At 50.5% G+C, this 17,625-nt stretch overlaps 1 protein-coding gene across 3 annotated transcripts in view; it reads left to right on the top strand.

Annotated features, from left to right (window-relative positions):
- Positions 1 to 17,625, top strand: part of SFXN5 (sideroflexin 5) — a 121,850-nt gene that overhangs the window by 47,228 nt on the left and 56,997 nt on the right. For all 3 annotated transcript variants that reach the window (XM_062209652.1, XM_062209650.1, XM_062209651.1), the window contains 3 exons: positions 497 to 523; positions 1,055 to 1,109; positions 3,799 to 3,824. In XM_062209652.1, the coding sequence (XP_062065636.1) occupies positions 497 to 523; positions 1,055 to 1,109; positions 3,799 to 3,824 (108 nt within the window). The remainder of the gene's footprint in view (positions 1 to 496; positions 524 to 1,054; positions 1,110 to 3,798; positions 3,825 to 17,625) is intronic.

Here is a 17,625-nt window from a genome sequence, read left to right as displayed (position 1 = left end):
GCTGATGCTTCTCTAAGAACTGCTCATATACTTCAACAATTCTATGTCAGAGACATGGCTATTATCCCCATTTCACAGAGGAGGACATCAAGGCTCAGAGGTAGAAGTGGAATCCAGGCAGTCTATCTCTTAAAAAAAAATTTTTGTTGTTGTTGGGCTGCCACTGGTGATTCTAGGAAACAATAGAAGTATCTTCATTCTAATCAGGTGTTCTTATCTGACTGTGACTTAGAATCAACTAGAGCTTTAGCAAAATGAATCCTAAAATGCAGCCAGAGTTGAAGATCCTGGTTTAAATGATCTTTGTGAGACCCCTACCTGTGCCAGTCTGGGATCTGTGATTCCACCCCCGGAATGGCTGCCCAGTCTGGGTGATAACAGCCTGAGCCCCTTAGGGTTGTGCAGCTGGATCCCTTGGTTAGAAAATGAGCGTGTGAGACCTGAACCTCATATATACTTTTAACTATTTGTTTCTTTCCCTTTCTCTTTCTTCCAGCTCTGGAGTGCACAGAAAATCAAGCAGGTAAAATCCAGCTTTGATTCGTTCTCTTCTCTGCCGTGAGCTCTCCTGGACCTCACCTGCCCTGTCCCTGGGGTCCGGAAGCCTTCCTTCCCATGGCTGTTGTGTGCCCAGCCTCCCCCTCCCTCCTACCCAAGCCCCTGCGGGTGTGAATTTGTAAAGCCTGGCCCTCCATCCAGGCTGCCTTTCCCTTGGCTTTTAGAGCTCTGGAAGGATCGGGCTCCATTCCCAAAAGCCTTAGGTGTGCCAGGCCAGGGGAGAGAGGGTCTGCACAGCGGACCCAGCCCTGGCTCCGGGGGCTTCTGGTCTCCCCTGTGTTCGGTTGTAAGGATTGGTCAAGGGATGGCCTGCTGTTATGGCCATGTTCTGGGCTTCTCCTGCCCTGACAGTGGAGTGGTCTCTCTGGCCAGACGGTAGTGCCCAGCCCCGTTCCCCTGGGAGGCTGCCTTTTCTCCCCCTCCTCCCTAATGCCTCTGCTTGTCCCTCTCCTGCCCTCTCCCCTGGACCCTGTGCACTGTCCCCGGCTCCTGCCAGGCCATTCTACACCCGGATACTAATGAGAAGATCTTCATGCCCTTTAGAATGTCAGGTAAGCACCTGGGACCCTTCTGGTTCTGCCATCTGGGGTGCTTAGTCCTCTCATGGCTCCAGGGACATCCAGGTGTGGAGCTGGAGGAGGGGCAGCACCTGTTCCACAGACACCTGCATGTTCACCTTGGCTGAACTGCCCCTAGGGAGCTTTTCTTTCTTCTTTTTTAATTTTTATTTATTAAGATTTATTTTTATTTATTTGAAAGAGTTAAAGAGAGAGGTAGAGAAAGAAAGAGAGGTTTTCCATCTGCTGGTTCACTCCCCAGATGGCCACAACATCCAGAGCTGAGCCAATTCGAAGTCAGGAACCAAGAGCTTCCTCCAGGTCTCCCATGTGGGTGCAGGGGCCCAAGGACCTGGGCCATCTTCCACTGCTTTCCCAGGCACATTTACAGGGAGCTGGATCAGAAGTGGAGCAGCCAGAACTCCAACCAGTGCTCATGTGGGATGCTGGCATAGCAGGTAGTGGCTTAACTATGCTACAACGCTGGTCCTGTTTCCTGCCTTTTCTGCCTGGGCAGTTGGGGTGGAGCTATGGCCTCCATGGGGAAGCTTGTCGCCACCTTGCAGGTTCCCAGCCCTGGCTTCTTCACATCATTCCTCTCCTACCTGCCCACGACCCACTCTTCCCTTCAGAGTCCTGCTCCCTCTTCCTGTCCATCTCCAGATGAGCACCCTGCTCCCTAAGGGTGCAGCGTGCCCTTTGTCCAGGAGGGTGTGTACTGTTTGTCCATCTGCACACACAGGAGGCAGAGGCAGGAGTTCTGCCAAGGGGAGAGCTCTGCCCCAGGCCATGCCCAGTGGTCACTAGGGGGAAAGCTGAGTTTCCGGGCCTAGGCTCAGAATGCATGCTGGCCCGTTTATCCCATCAATAGTTCCAATAGTCATCTGCCTAGCTGAATCACCTGCCGAGGGTCACACTCTGGGTGCACTGACGCCTTGTCCGTGCCAGCTCTCAGTGCAGTGGGGTGAGCCCCCTGGTTACACGGTGGCACCCAGAGCTGCTGGCTGCTGCCTTGGGAGGGCCGTGGTGGCTGTAGAAGGGCTTCTCAGGTGCATGGGGCAGTCAGGGCCCCCACCCCCACAGAGCCTGATGCAGACAGAATGCAAACCAGGAGATGGGTGCACATGCGATGTTGTTGTACGAACCGGGGCCATTTGCACCCTGTGGTCTGGCCAAGCCTCTGAGCATCTCATAGCTGCAGTCACAGTGCTCCCCAGTCCCTCTCACCCATGCCTGGCTGCCCTTGTCTTTCTGGGCCTTTTTTCCCCCCCGCTAAGATTTATTTATTTGAAAGCCATATATATATTTGAAAGGCAGAGAGAGAGAAAGAGAGAGAGGGAGAGAATCAGTCTTCCATCTAATGGTTCATTACACAAATGGTCACAATAGGTCAGACTGGGCCAGGCTGAAACCAGGAGCCAGGAACTCCTTCTGGGTCTCCTACATGGGTGGCAGGAACTCAAGTACTAGGGCCATCCTCAGCTGCTTTCCAGGCTGTACATTAGCAGAGAGCTGGATTGGAAGTGGAGTAGCTGGGACTTGAACTGGGCCCTCTGATATGGGATGCAGGTATCCCAAGCAGTGGCTTACCCACTACACACAGTGCCTACCCACCAGGTATTTTTTTTAAAGATTTATTTATTTAAAAGTCAGAGTTACACAGAGGAAGGAGAGGAAAGAGAGAGAGAGAGAGAGAGAGAGAGAGAGAGAGAGAGAGAGAGAGAGAAATCTTCCATCCGATGGTTCACTCCCCAATTGGCCGCAATGGCTGGAGCTGCGCCGATCTGAAGCAAGGAGCCAGGAGCTTCTTCCAGCTCTCCCATGTGGTGCAGGGGCCCAAGGACTTGGGCCATCCTCTACTGCTTTCCCAGACCATAGCAGAGAGCTGGATTGGAAGAGGAGCAGCTGGCAGTAGAATCGGCACCCATATGGTATGCCGATGCTTCAGGCCAGGGCATTAACCCGCTGTGCCACAGCACCGGCCCTGACACCAGGTATTTTTGAGTGGCATATTCTTTGGAGGCCCTGATCCAACTGTGCCCATCTGCCCAGAGAGGGGGAAGCTGGTGTGCATGCACAATTCCCCACACTCAAAAATGAACCTTGCTTTAGATACAACTCAGGTAAGCACGCTCCTGCTAACGGGCACCAGCTGAGGGGCTGCCTGCTGACAGCAGTGGGGGTGGCAGAGGGAGCCCTGCCTGGGGCCGCTGGGCTCCCCCCGAGCTCAGTACTGCTTTACCGAGGTTGTCACCTGGGCACTGTAGACTGAAAAAGCTGTTGCACATACAGGTGTACCCTTAGGTGGGGAGGGAATTCTCTTCCCAGAAATGGTCACGATACTGGGGGATAAGGGTCTGTGCTAGAAAGACAAGCTGAGAGGGACGGGAGGACATTGCCTTGGAAGATGTCCAGTCTTGTGTCATGAGTGTGTGGGGGGGCATGGTGACCCATGGAAGAAATTACCAGGGGGCATTGGTGGGCAGCTTTGCCTGGAGGAGCGGGTCTCTAGGTTCTGGGCATGGTGAGTCCTGGCTGGCTATAGCAAGCAGAGACAGGGAGGGTGGGAGCACAGGGGAGGGTGGGGCTGGAGAGCCAGGGCCAAGCCCAGGAGGCCCCTGGGCATCTCAGTTGAGAGGTGAGTGCGTTCTCAGACTTGACTCTTTTCTCTCTCTGCTCACAGGTTACATTCCTTTCGGGACACCAATTGTAAGTGCTACCTTCACAGGATTTTCTTTCCTTAAAAATTTTTTTTTGAATGTATAACTTTATATCATTGTTCATAGATACTTGACTGAATGATTGGTTTAGGGTAAATTCTTAGAGAGGAACTATGGGATGAAGTGATATAGATTTCTATGCACAGCGTTGTGGCGCAGCAGCTAAATCACTGTCTACAATGCCCAAATTCTATATGGGCGCTGGTTCACATCCATATACTTCCTCTACTTCCTGTCCAACTCCCTGCTAATGCACCTGGGAAAGCAGCAGAAGATGACCCAAGTGCTTGGGCCCCTAAAACCCATGTGGGAGACATCCTGATGGAGTTCTGGCTCCTGGCTTCAGCTTGGTCCAGCCATTTGGGGGGTGAACCAGTGAATGGAAGATTCTCTCTCTCTCTCTCTCTCTCACCTCTGCCTTTCAAATGAATAAATAAATCTAGAAAAAGAAAAATAGTATAGATTTCTTTAAAAAGTTAAAATATATATGTATATTTTAAAATGAAGACAAAACATAAAATAACAATGTTTCAAGCACACAGAACAATGCAATGAGCACCCATTTGTTGTCCCCCCCCACATACATATATATATATATATATACATATATACATATATACATATATAATTTTGGGGGCAGAGAGACAGCAGCAAACCCGAGAAAGCTCTCATCCGCCAGTTCCTCCTCAAATGTCTACACTAGCTGGTGTTGGACTGGGGCTGAAGTCCGGGGCCACAGACTCCTCCAGGTCTCCCCTGTGGGTGGCGGGGACCTGACTCCTTGAGTCACCACAGCATCTCCTAGGGGCTGCACTGGCAGGAAGCTGGAGTCAGGAATGGAGACAGAAACCAAAGCCAGGCTCCCCTGTGGGACACAGGCGTCTTGACTGGTATCTCAGCCGCTAGACCAAACACCCGCCCCTCTTTCTGTCTCTCTTGTTGTACACCATCAGACTTCTGAAAAAAGTGTGCTGACTTGCAGCCAGCACAGGATGGGCAGCGCCTTTGTCCCAGCGTTGTCATTAGGACTTGCTGGTTACAGGGAAGTTTTCCAAATGAATTTGGAAAGTAGGAACGTAAGGGTGCCTTTAGAAAGTTACCGTTTAAAATTAATTCAGAAAGAGTTTCCAGGACACCTTTCATCCCATTCTGTCATCAAGCTTATCCCTTGTTCCCTACTTTCTTTCCTGTGTTCAGTATTCCATGTTTAGGGGTGTGGATCAATCTCCAAAACAGTTTTGAATGAAAAAATAGTAGCAGAGTACTGATATCCTCTGATGTCATTTGGTCATGTTTAAAAATGTGCAAAGTAATAATCTACCTGGTTTACTGGTATATTTTTTATAAATCCATGAAAACATTCATGGGTGCAGTAAGCCACAGATTCCTGAGACGTTGACCCCTGGGAGACACAGAGAGCGATGGAATCAGGAGGGGATGGGGTGCCTCGTGTGTGTTTGTGGTTTTGTTTCTACACAATTGTCAGGAAAGTTTGATTAAACAACATTGTTTGACAACACGTGGGTGCTCATTGCATTGTTCTGTGTGCTTGAAGAATTTTGTTATTTTATGTTTTGTCTTCACTTTAAAAATTGTTTATTTTCCCCAGATATGTGTTTTTGAATTAAAAATTGTAATTGTATACACTGATGGGGTAGGATGTGATGATCTGACTTATATATATGATGTGTAATGAGCCTGTCAGGGGGATTAGCATTTCCATCTCCTGAAACATTTATGCTTTCTTCATATTGGGAAACGTCAAAGTCTTCTCATCTTGTCCTTTATAAAATATATAAGAAATTGTTGCAAACCACAGTCGCCCTGCAGTGCTGCAGGCTCATTCTTCTTCCATCTAGTTTATGCAGACATCTTGTAAACCCGGAGAGGAGCTGTCCGTCCCCATCCTCATGAAGTTTCTCTGAAACTACTATGTCGTTCTGAAACATTCCGAGAAAAGGGTTGCAAATCTCCTACCCAGCATAACTCTGTGTGCGTGTGTGTGCGCGCGTAATTTCTCTGCATTTCTTGCAGATATATATATATATGTATATATATATATGTATATGTATTAGTGCAATGGTGTTGGGTGTGTTCATTGTTCATGACAGTTTTATTTTCTTGATGTTATTCTCTCTCTCTCTCTCTCTCACACACACATACACACACACACAATATCTTTGTAACCTTGCCTTGAATTCTGCTTATCTCATGTTAGTATTTCGGTTTGTCGTGCTTCATGTGTTTGCCAAGTATATCATTGCCTATCTGTGTTTATGTCAGTAAATGTTTGTGTCTATTCTACACAAAATAGCTTGATTTTCCTTTTTAACCCAATCTGAGAGGCGCCGTCTTTAGTTTACTTCTATTTACTGTACCACTGCCTGTGTGGCCACTGAGCTCTGCCGTCAGGTACATTTGGTGTTTGTTTTGTTCTGCTGGTTTGTTTGTAAAGCAGTGTTACTATTTCTATTGCTTGTCCTGATTTGCAATGGAATGGCAGTTTTCAGAGGTTCTTTTGGTTTCTTAAGTCATGTGGAAGAGGAACATTGAATTCTCTCTAGCTACCATTCATCTCTAATAGTTCACTATAAGAGAAGTTGTGTAACATATCAAGTCAGGTCACTGTGTTGTAGTGCAGTTGGTTGAGCTGCTGCCTGTGACTTCGGCATCTCATATGAGTGCTGGTTGAGTCTCAGCTGCTTGACTTCTGACCCAGCTCTCTGCTGTGGCCTGGGGAAGCAGTGGAGGATGGCCCAAGGGCTTGGGCCCCTGCACCCACGTGGGAGGCCTGGAAGAAGTTCCTGGCTCCTGGTTTTGGCCTGGCACAGCCCTGGTCATTGCAGCCAAATGGGGAGTGAACCAGTGGAAGGAAGATCTCTCTATCTGTGTGTAGATATGCCTTTCAAATAAGTAAAAAAAAATTTTTAAAGAATCAAGTCATAAATGTGACTTCTCCCACCCTGCCCATGTAGGAAGAGGCATTCACCTTATACTTTTTAAAAAAAACTTTTTTAAGATTTATTTTTTATTTATTTGAAAGACAGAGTTAGAGAGGAGAGAGGGAGGGAGGGAGGGAGAGAGAGAGACAGAGAGAGAGAGACAGAGAGAGAGAGAAGGAATATCTTCCATCTGCTGGTTCACTCCCCAAATGGCCGCAACAACTGGGGATTGGCCAGGCCAAAGTCAGGAGCCCCAAGGTTTTTCCAGGTCTCCCACATGCATGCAGGGGCCAAGCACTTGGACCATCTTCTGCTGCTTTCCTAAGCACATTAGCAGGGAGCTAGATCAGAAGTTGGACAGCTGGGATTTGAACCAGCGCCCATATGGGATGCCAGCACTGCAGGTGGAGGCTTAACCTGCTAGGCCACAACACTGACTCCTCAGCATTCTACTTTGCTGACTGCACCATTTTCCCTCTGTGTGCTTGCCTGGTGTTGGAGCCATCACCATCATCATCGTCATCACCACCATCATCACCGTCAGATTTATAACATTTTTCTTAATATCTGTATTAAACTTCATAATTACTTAGGCTATGTGTTTGTGTGTCTTTTTTTTTGTTTTTTGTTTTTAAATTTATTTGACAAGTAGAGTTATAGACAGTGAGAGAGAGACAGAGAGAAGGGTCTTCCTTCCGTTGATTCACTCCCCAAATGGCCGTAACAGCTGAAACTGTGCTGATCCGAAGCCAGGAGCCAGGTGCTTCCTCCTGGTCTCCCATGCACCTGGGGCCCAAGCACTTGGGCCATCCTCCACTGCCCTCCCAGGCCACAGCAGAGAGCTGGACTGGAAGAGGAGCAACCGGGACTAGAACCTGGTGCCCATATGGGATGCCAATGCCGCAGGCAGAGGATTAACCAAGTGAGCCACGGCGCCGGCCCCTGTTTTTTTTTTTTTTTTGACTAATCATCCGAGAATCCGTATGAGGACAGTATACTGTGAATCCTCGCGAGTCTCTGGAAGTGCACTTGCCCTGCCCCGCACTTTGTATAGGAACAATACTTGGCCTTCTCCTCCTCTTTTCCTTCCTAGGTAAACATCCCCTCTTTCCTTGGAATCATTTAGTATTTTTTTCAATTTATTTTTGGAGTTCAGAAATATCTCTAAGATTAAAAAAAGTTCTTCCCTGTATATTTTATAAAATGATACAAGTAATACATGAATATGTTCTTGGGGGATTCAAAAATACCACCAAGAGTTTTTTTTTTTATAAAGAATATTATGGAAGTTATACAAGTAATAGATGCAGATTCTGTGCACTCCAAATTCAGCAAGAACAGAAGTGTGCTTCCTTCTGACCCTGACCCCGACCCCGGATCCATGCCCAGAAGTGACATCTGACAGAAGCTTGGTGCGAGCTTCCAGGCTTTTTTCTAGGTGTTTGTGTACATGTAAATCATCTACATTACAGTGAAGCAGATAGCAGGAGACAGCACAATGGGCTCCTGCCCTTAGCGGTTTGCCGATGGGAGGCCGGGCTTCATTCACTTGCTCACCAGCTCGCTTTATCTGCTGAGTGCTCTCTTCTCCCCGCTGGTGGGTTAGGCTGATTCTGGTTATTTGCACTCTGTGAAAAAAGCCTTGTCAAGCTCGCATTGCACAAGCATGGGGATCTCTCAGGGGCACATTCCAGGAAGTGAATTCGCACAGAGAGGTCTGTGGGGGCTGCAGCTGGAGTCCCCTCCCAGAAGACAGTGTTCCCCACACCTCCGCAACAGCGCTGCGCACCTTCACAGGTTTTGCCTGGGTGCTGCGGGAGGGCGTGGCTTCTCATGAGGGTCTGCACTTTGATTTCCCTGATGGAAATCTGCTCCAAGCAGATGGAGCTTTCCATCCACACGTTCTCTTTCCTCTTCTATGAGTCACCTGTCCATTCCCTTTGTCCCTCCTTCTGCGGGCTGCATATTTCTAACTGATTTGAAGGAATTCTTTATATATTTTAGAAGTTAATCCTTGGAGTTGTCTTTATTGCAGATCTCTCCTCCAACTGTTTTTTCCCTTTTTTTGTGGTGCCTGGGCAGAAAAACTTTTAAATATGTGTGTGTGTGTGTGTGTGTATTTTAATTTGAGAGGTAGACAGAGCTCCCATTTGTTGGCTTACTCTAATGCCACCAACAATTGAGACCAGGCCAGGCCAAAGTCAGGGGCTGGGAACTCAGGTGCACATTAGTAGGAAGCTGGAGGGGTTTTAGACGTCTCAATTAAGGCTGGACTGCAGGGCCAGACGCCTGCCCCTGGCGTTTTTAAGTCTCGGGACCTCTCATTTCATGCTTCTGAGTCCAGTGCTGCTCTCCCGCCCGTCTTCTTTATTAAATAACTGGATTTGCGAGAGTTGAGCCAAGGAATGAGCTCTTGGATGTGTTTATCAATTCTCTAATTTATGAATTTCTGTTTTTGTTTTTATAATGTCATTTTTCCTTTTTGTGGTTGGTTTCTTTTTGCTTTGAATGTTTATTTTATTTGTTCTCATTCTTATAATTAAAAATGTTTAAGGCTATGATTTTGCCCCTGAATTTATCTAATATACGCTTAAATCTAAATGTTTTCATATACAGCAATCCTATGCTGTTATTTTCTAAATGAGTTTGACATTGTAATTTTGAATCTTCTTTAGTCAATGAGTCAGAACACATTCTGAAGTCGAAATGGTTATTTTAAAACAATGTATTCTTTTGTTATCTTGTTTTCGGAGTCAAGTCTACAATTCTGTCATTTGGGACTTACTGCAATTTTCTTTGTAAACACAATATGTATTATATCAGATAGGATTAGAATAATCTGTAATGTAAAATCCAAAGTAATAGTTTAAACAAATTATTTTCTTTCTCTCATGTTAAAGAAGTTTGGTGCAGGCAGAACCCTACAGTGTCACAGGAACTCAGATTTCCATTTTCCTTGTTTTTTTATTTTTATTTATTTTTTTTTAAGATTTACTTATTTATTTGAAAGTCAGAGTTACAGAGAGAGGAAAGTCAGAGAGAGAGAGGTCTTCCATCCAATGGTTCACTCCCCAATTGGCTGCCAACAGCCAAAGCTGCACCGATCTGAAGCCAGGAGTCAGGAACTTCTTCCGGGTCTCCCACGTGGGTGCAGGGGCCCAAGGCCTTGGGCCATCTTCCACTGCTTTCCCAGGCCATAGCAGAGAGCTGGATCTGAAGTGGAGCAGTCGGGACTCGAACTGGTGCCCATATGGGATGCCAGCGCTTCAGGCCAGGGCATTAACCTGCTGCACCACAGCGCCAGCCCCTAGATTTCCATTTTTCTACACTACTATTTTTCATGGTAACCTTTATTGTAAAAGTCACCCCATGGCCCCAAATGATTGCTGGAGATCCAGCCATTACATTCAGATTTCAAAGAGGATAAGGAAGGAGGAGTAAAATGATGCATGTCTAGCTGAGTCAGATTTCTCTAAGGAGGCTTTTTGGAAGTTTCACACAACAGTTCTTTTTGCATTTCAGGTAGAATTTAGCTGGGTATAGAGTTAATCTCCATTATGTAGGGATTTTATTAGTAAGAAAGAAGGGATAAGTGGTTAATAAGCTGGAAATAGTCTGCTATAATAACTTTTAAAGAGACTTTATTTTTATTTACTGAAAGGCAGAGCGTGAGAAAGAGGGAGAGGAAGAGAGACAGAGGGAGAACTCCTCTCTCCACTAGTTCATTCCCCACGTGGTCACAACAGCTGGGGCTGAACCAGGCCAAAGCCAGGGGCCTGGACTCCATGCTGGTCTCCCACGTGGGTGGCAGGGACACAAGGACTTGGTTCATCTTCTACTGCATTCCCAGGCACATGAGCAGGGAGCTGCATAGGAAGTCGAGCAACTAGGACTTGAACCAGTGCTTCAATATGGGATGCCGGCACTGCGGATGGCAGCTTAACCTACTGCACCACAATGCTGGCCCTGATTTTTATAAATATTCCATCAATACCCAGGAAAGAACATACATTTTGCATTTTGTATTTTTGCCAAAGCAGAGAACTGGGTGTTTGAACTGGCAAAAATCAAATATGGGACTCATTTCCCAAGAAGCCAATGGACCCCTTTCAAAGTTAACACCTTTGACTTGGCTCCCCCAAGAGATACCCACGCTGTGTCTCATTCAAATGATGTCACTGACTTAGGCTCCCCCCATGCTCTCCCGCCCCTCCCCAATGCTCCCCAAGACAAGCCCGGTCATTGCAGGGTCACTGCGGTCCTGTGGGCATCCTGGGAGCGTGGGTGCTGGTTTGCTCCCGTGCCAGCATTCATTGCTGGAGCAGAGCTGCAAGGGTCCCATCAGGACCAGTACTGTCCTGGCCTGGACAGCCGTGCTTCTGTGAGTGGATGTGTGCCACATGAGAACAGATGCCGTGACCACTGAGATCCTGCAGGTGCACTTGATGGAGGCAACCGTGACGACTCATTGGCCCTGCTGCCCCTCCCACCACCACCCTGCCACTGCTTCCCTCTGCGTGGCGGGAGTGTGGTGGCTGCTCCAGCATTTGCCCAGAGCCTGGCACCCACCAGCCACCTCCACTGCTCCAGGGCCCTGCTGTTGCCTGGTAGCGCTGAGCCTTCCGCTAACTGCCGGGTCTGAAGGGGAGGGACGGTTCCAGTCCGCACCTTCAGGAGGCCCCTGGCCTGATGGAGTGGGTAAGAAATTTCCGCCTGCAGAAGCCACTAAAAATGCTTACCAAAATAGAAACGGGGGTGCCAGCAAATGTGCTAGGAAATGAGGCCCTGGGTGATGCAGGGGAGGGGCGACGAGGCTGGCAGGTGCCTCAGCTGAGAAGCTTCTGGAAGCAGCCCCCAAGCAGCTTTTGGCCAATGTGGCCATCCCGGCTCTGCCCCCTGGCTGAGAGTTCTCCTGCCCCCAGCCACTCACCCTGCAGAGCTCAGGAGGAGCGAGCTGGTTTCCTCCCAGAGGCTGGTGCCAGTTTAGTCAGCAGATTTCACAGATCCACTGGCACTCATGGAGTGGCTTATTTTAAACTTAACATTTGAAGATGGGAACTTTTCTCCCTTTGGTGTGTGGCAGAGCGATCCTGATTTATACACACGCGCAGCGGCGGAGCCGGGGTGCTGAGGCTGCTCTGTGGGCCACCTTGGTTCAGAGCTCCCTCTCTTCTGGTATCTTGTTGCCAAAACCCTCCCCAGTGTGGTCGCTGCTTACCAACAGCCTGTCCGTGCCCAGATGCCCACTAAGACATGTGTGGCCCTGGCCTTTGCGGGCACAGGTGACTGGGGGACGCGGGCCCCAGGGATCCAGTCCCATCTAGCTTTCCCCCACTTCTCCACCTGCTGCCCGCCCTTGCACCCCTGGCTTCCATCACCCCTCAGTGCCAGAAGCCAGATTCCTCTCCTGGGAGCATTTGCACCTTCCTCTCGCACGGCTGCCCTGCCCCTGTCATGTCTGGAAGTCTCCACACCCGGGGGTTAAGTGCCTGTGTGCAGTGGGGGAGGGTGAGAACCAGCTGGCTGGCCGGGAGCACCTGCAAGTCTGGTGGCCTTGGGTTAAGTCTGAATCCCAGTCGGTCTCGGGATACTCGCCTTCTGATTTTAACCCAGGAGGTGATCCATGGACTTGGAAACCCTGTGTCTCACAGGTGGCAGTGTAGGTCCTGTCCTCCCCAGGGTGTGCCAGGAGAGGTGGGCAGGACTGAACCCCATGGCTGGGCCGGCGTCTCCCACCTCTGCTCATCCCAGACCCTGCTTCTCCCCTGCTGATGTCCCAGTCCCTCCAGGACTACTGGGCTGGCACTGGATGGCAGGGATACATGTGTGCTGACAAACAGTATTTTCTTGACCTGGCTGGCATCCTTTAGGTAGCCACGCCCCTCAAACACTGCAAAGTCAGCCCCATCAGTCAGGAGATGGAGACAAAGGAGAAGGAAGAAGCAGACCCAGCGCGAGGTAGTGGGGCTCGTGGCAGCCCTCCTGGAAAGGAAGAGTATGTCTGGGTGACTCAGCGTGGGGGCATGGGGCATGAGGTCAAGGGGGCTGCTGTCACCCTGTAAGCTCCATGAGAAGTGTACATCACAGGGTCTCAGCCCTCGTGACACCTGCTGCAAAGATGAACCTTACAGTCAGGAGTTGAGGGGGGTAGCGGAGGAGGCTCCCTGAAGGAGGTGGCAACTGAGCCCTGAAAGGTGAGGAAGCAAGCACTGATGAGCCTCAAGCATGAATTCCCCCTCCTCCCGGACCTGCCGGGCAGCCCCCGAGGGATGGAGGGTGAGGTGGCCAGGCTGCTCAGGCACCAGCATCTTGTGAAGATGTGATGCAGGTGCACATGTCAGGCGAGGGTTTGGGCCGGGAAGAATGGCACAGGTGCTCTTCCCGCATGGCCATCACAGAGTAGGTCTGCCTCACGCCTCCTGTCTCTCAGCCTCCTCGACCAGGAGTCTAGCCAGGGGCACTTTCTCCTGGCAGCAGTAGACACACAGGAGGGCAGGCAGAAATGTGTGCGGCCTCCATGGCCTGGGCTCAGAACCACACGGTTCCTCTTCCTCCCTCGGGCCCTTGGCCGGAGCAAGCAGGAAACGCGTTCCTCCCAGGAGGAGGTTGCCGTAAGGGTCTAAATGTGGAGAGGTCGGCTGGGGAGCAGCACCCGGGACCCGCCCGGCGCGTGACTAGACTTTTAGAGCTAAGGAGGGGATGGCGGTGCACTCGTGTCCCAGGCCAGCGGAGAATTGTTTGAAGCGCCTCAGAAGCAGTTAGCAGTGTTCTCCCAGCCTGGAGCGTGGCCCTCTCAGACCTTAGAGAGAAAGGCTCCGATTCTACCCCAGGAGCGATAAGGCCCATGTTCAAAGATGGTACTCAGTCGTGCAGTGCAGGCTCTGGAGCTCGGAGCCCGGAGGCCAGCAAAGGCTAGAGAAGAGCTGGACAGCAGGCACAGGACACTCACACCTGGCGTCCAGCGGCACCGGCTCCACAGCAGTCACTGAGCCGAATCTTCCTTCCTCGCCTGGGAGCGCCCCATTAAACAGAGGAAGAAATGGGGACATGGAGAGCTCAAGTGACCCACCTGTGGGCACACAGCTACTAAACATGGGCTCCAGCGTTTGACAACCAGAGCTCGAGGGTTAGTCCCCAGGGTCCATGGCCGGACTCCGGAGGGGAAGGGGACAGCCCAGGTGGAGACAGATGTGCAGAGAGGAGAGCCGCCCAGAGGCCTGCAGCCCTGCTGGGACTATAAATGGGAGCAAAGATAGGCTGTGAGATTTGGCCAAGGTCCTGCAGCAGGCGAGGCGGGAGGCTGGGCTAGAAATCCTAGCTGTTGGCTCCTGCTTCGCTCTCCTTCCACTGTGCTGGGTACCAGCGCATTCTGGGCTCTCTGCACCCGTCTGCGCGGCCACGCCTGCCGCGTCTCCCTCTTGGAAGAGGTGCAACCCACTGGCGTTGGAGCCGGGTGGACCGGCTCCCTCTCTCCCTCCGTCTCTTTCTTCCTTTCCCCTGCCACGTTCTGGAAAGGGCAGCGGGAGGGAATGTGGGCAGGTTGCACCAGAGATTTACATCTGAGAGCTGAAGGGAACATTTATTTTTAATTTAGACTTAAAAAGAAAAAAAGGAAGTTATAAAATATCTGCTCCTGCTCCTGGGATTGCGCAGATGGTGCTGCGCTTTGCCTATTAGGGAACGGGGCTGGCATCCGCGTGCTGCGTCCCCGCTCACCGCGCGGACCTGGAGGACAGGGTCCCTGCTCGCCCGCTCAGCCCAGGGCTCCCCAGGGCCCCGTGTGGCCAACGCAGCTTGGTGCGCACTGCCACCTAACCTCACCCTCTACAGTCTGCTTCTGCCCATTTCCCAAACCTCCTGCCCAGTCAGGGTGGTCCCTCAGCTCTCCCTGCTCCCGTGCACACAGGCACACGTGCACACACACATGCATGCCCACACACTCACATATGCACGCACACATACACATGTGAGCACAGCTCTGCTCCATCCCTTCTCTCCCTTTGCAGATAACCAGGGCACACTGACCTGGCCCCTCCCCGAATTCCTTTTGGATTTATCAACTCACACCCAAGTACCTGTTAAACCATCTTGTTTGCAGGCCTCAGGGCTACAGAGGACGAATTGGTACATTCTCTGTCTTTGTGTTCTGGGTTTGGAACCACATCCTCCTCTCTCCCCAGTATTCTCCAAGGGTGGGGAGGCGGGATGGCAGCATGCAGTGTGGGACACAGTTGGCGCCCCCTACACAGGCAGGAGGGGACTGAATCCCCTCTTCCTTTGTGCTCTGGGGGATGAGCTGGGCAGTCATGGCCCTAAGGCCAGGAATCCGAGACCTGACTGTGTCACATTGGACAGATCACTGAATTCCTGTCTCAGCTGTCCCATTTGCAAAATAGGGAAGGTAATCTCTGTTTTTGTTTGGTCCTCAGAGTTATTGTGAGAATTCTGGTGAGAGACACGTGGGGAAATCTGGCTCTTTAAGAAGATGCAAGATGTGTTACAGCATCCCGGGGTGCTGGCATGGATACCAGGCTGTGCCAGGACAGAAGTGGGGATTGTCCGGCAGGTCATAGAGCCAGGTGTAGAGGTGTAGTGTGTGTGTGTGTGTGTGTGTGTGTATGAGAGAGAGAGAGAGAGAGAGAGAGAGAGAGAGAGAGAGCGAGCGAGAGCCCGCTCAGATCCTCATTTAGGAGTCTGTGTTGTTCTGGGAAAGAACTGAAATCACTTTTAAAAATGTGTGCCGCAGGATAAAACAAGCAGGGGCGAAAATGAGGCACCAGGAAGGTCAGGGAGAGGGAGGCAGGACCGAGGACTGGGCCCAGAACGCACGCAGGGCGGCTCTGTGTGCTTGGCAGAGGTGGCTGGGGACAGCTGGCCCGTGTTTCTTGACAGCCAGGGCAGAGAGGCTGTGAAAACCAGAAAAAAATGTCCCCCAGTGGGCTCGTCATGGGACCCTGTGGTAGAATGAGCCGAGTCTGGAGAGCAGTGAGCCTGAGCCCTGATGTGTTGTATGGTGTCCCTGGTGTCCAGGCACATTCCTGGGGGGGTATTAGGGGGGAGACAGCGTAGCACACCCTGTGATGGAAACTCCGGGCTTGGGAGAATGGGGTGCTGAACTCCAACCAGGGAATAGCGTAAATTCTCTGGCTTTGGGAGGCAGTCACACGGGCGCACACGCACACACATCTGTGCACACACGCTTACTCCCCCTCCTCTTCAAGCTCAGCTTTCTCTCTGTTCCTGGCTCCTGACTCAGGGCCCTAGGGTGCTCCCAGTATGTGGGACCCCATCATGGGCAGAGTCAGAGGGGCGCTCTGTTGTCACCATGCCTGCCTCTTGGAACAAGGGTGTCAACCAAGGTAGGACTTCCAAGGTCTTGCCTTTGCTTTATAGGTGAGAAAGCTAAAGTCTGGAAGGGGCCATCTTCCCCCAGGGGCCACAGCGGGACTGAGCTGAGGCCGAGGTCCGAGGTCCCCTTTTTGTCACTTTGGCTCCCTAAGCTGCCACTGCAAAGGAAAAATCCAATCAAGATCTCACTTTGGTACAAAAATCTAAATCTCCTAAGAGAATTCCTCTTTGGAGCTGCAGAATGCTTTTCCATTATGTAATTTTATTCAAACTGATATGGGCCAATAAATATAAGTGTGTATGTGTGTGCGCGGTGTTTTAAAACATTTTAATGTTTAAAACATGATTTACTAATGCTGCTGAGGATGTCTAGAATTTGATTTGCTGCATAGTATTGAATGTTTATACTTGTTCCTTACAGAAATTCTTGCCAAAGAGCCGTTTTATGTACGGGAATAATAAATAAGTCAATATGTGGATGATTGTGCACATTTTCCCCATATGCAGCGATGCTTAGGAGATTTGACTTGTGCAGAAACACTCAGAAGGTAGACTGAGTCACCCACATGGAGCCCTCAAGTCCCCCAGTCTGGGCCAGCGTGGAGTCAGAGTTACTCTTGCTTTTGTTAAGAAATAGAAGGAGTATGTCCAGGCCTTAGGTGATATTTGGGCTTAGGAAAATAATGGATTCATACTTAGCTACATGGAGTAGCCACATTTAGCCACATGTGTGCATTCATTCAGCCATTCATTTGTTCATACATTCAACACGTCTGTTAGACATCTGCGTTTCCTTCAGTAGCTTAAAATCAGAGTAGGCTTTTCCTTCCTGGAGATCCCAGGTAATGATACAAATACCCCCAAGTTCTGTTTAGACACCACCTAAGGCCTCTGAAAATGCTCACAGCAGTGGTAGGGGATATGCGGGGCACAAAGGTGTCAGGTTACAGCAATGGCAGGAGGGATCCCCTCTTGTCTGTCTGTCTGTCTTCATCATCCCCCTCCCCATGAAAATACTATGCAGAGATACCCAAGAAGAGTGTGAGAAAGTGGCCCAGAACCTGACCCCTGGCAACAGCCAGGGCTGATAGCACACAGCAGATGCATCCATGCTTGGAGGTGTGTGTATGCACGCGCCTGCCCGTGCCTTTGGAGAGGAGGGGATCTCTGTCCTCACAGAAGTGGATTGCGCTTGGCCGGCGCCATGGCTCACTAGGCTAATCCTCCGCTTGTGGCGCCAGCACACTGGGTTCTAGTCTCGGTCGGGGCGCCGGATTCTGTCCCAGTTGCCCCTCTTCCAGGCCAGCTCTCTGCTATGGCCTGGGAGTGCAGTGGAGGATGGCCCAAGTCCTTGGGCCCTGCCCCTACATGGGAGACCAGGAGAAGCACCTGGCTCCTGCCTTCGGATCAGCGCGGTGCGCCGGCCACAGTGGCCATTGGAGGGTGAACCAATGGAAAAGGAAGACCTTTCTCTCTGTCTCTCTCTCTCACTGTCCACTC

The sequence above is a fragment of the Lepus europaeus genome, chromosome 13 (assembly GCF_033115175.1).
Source record: "Lepus europaeus isolate LE1 chromosome 13, mLepTim1.pri, whole genome shotgun sequence".
Classification (NCBI taxonomy): domain Eukaryota; kingdom Metazoa; phylum Chordata; class Mammalia; order Lagomorpha; family Leporidae; genus Lepus; species Lepus europaeus.
Note: the sequence above shows the minus strand (reverse complement) of the source record. Positions and strands in the feature narration are given on the sequence as shown.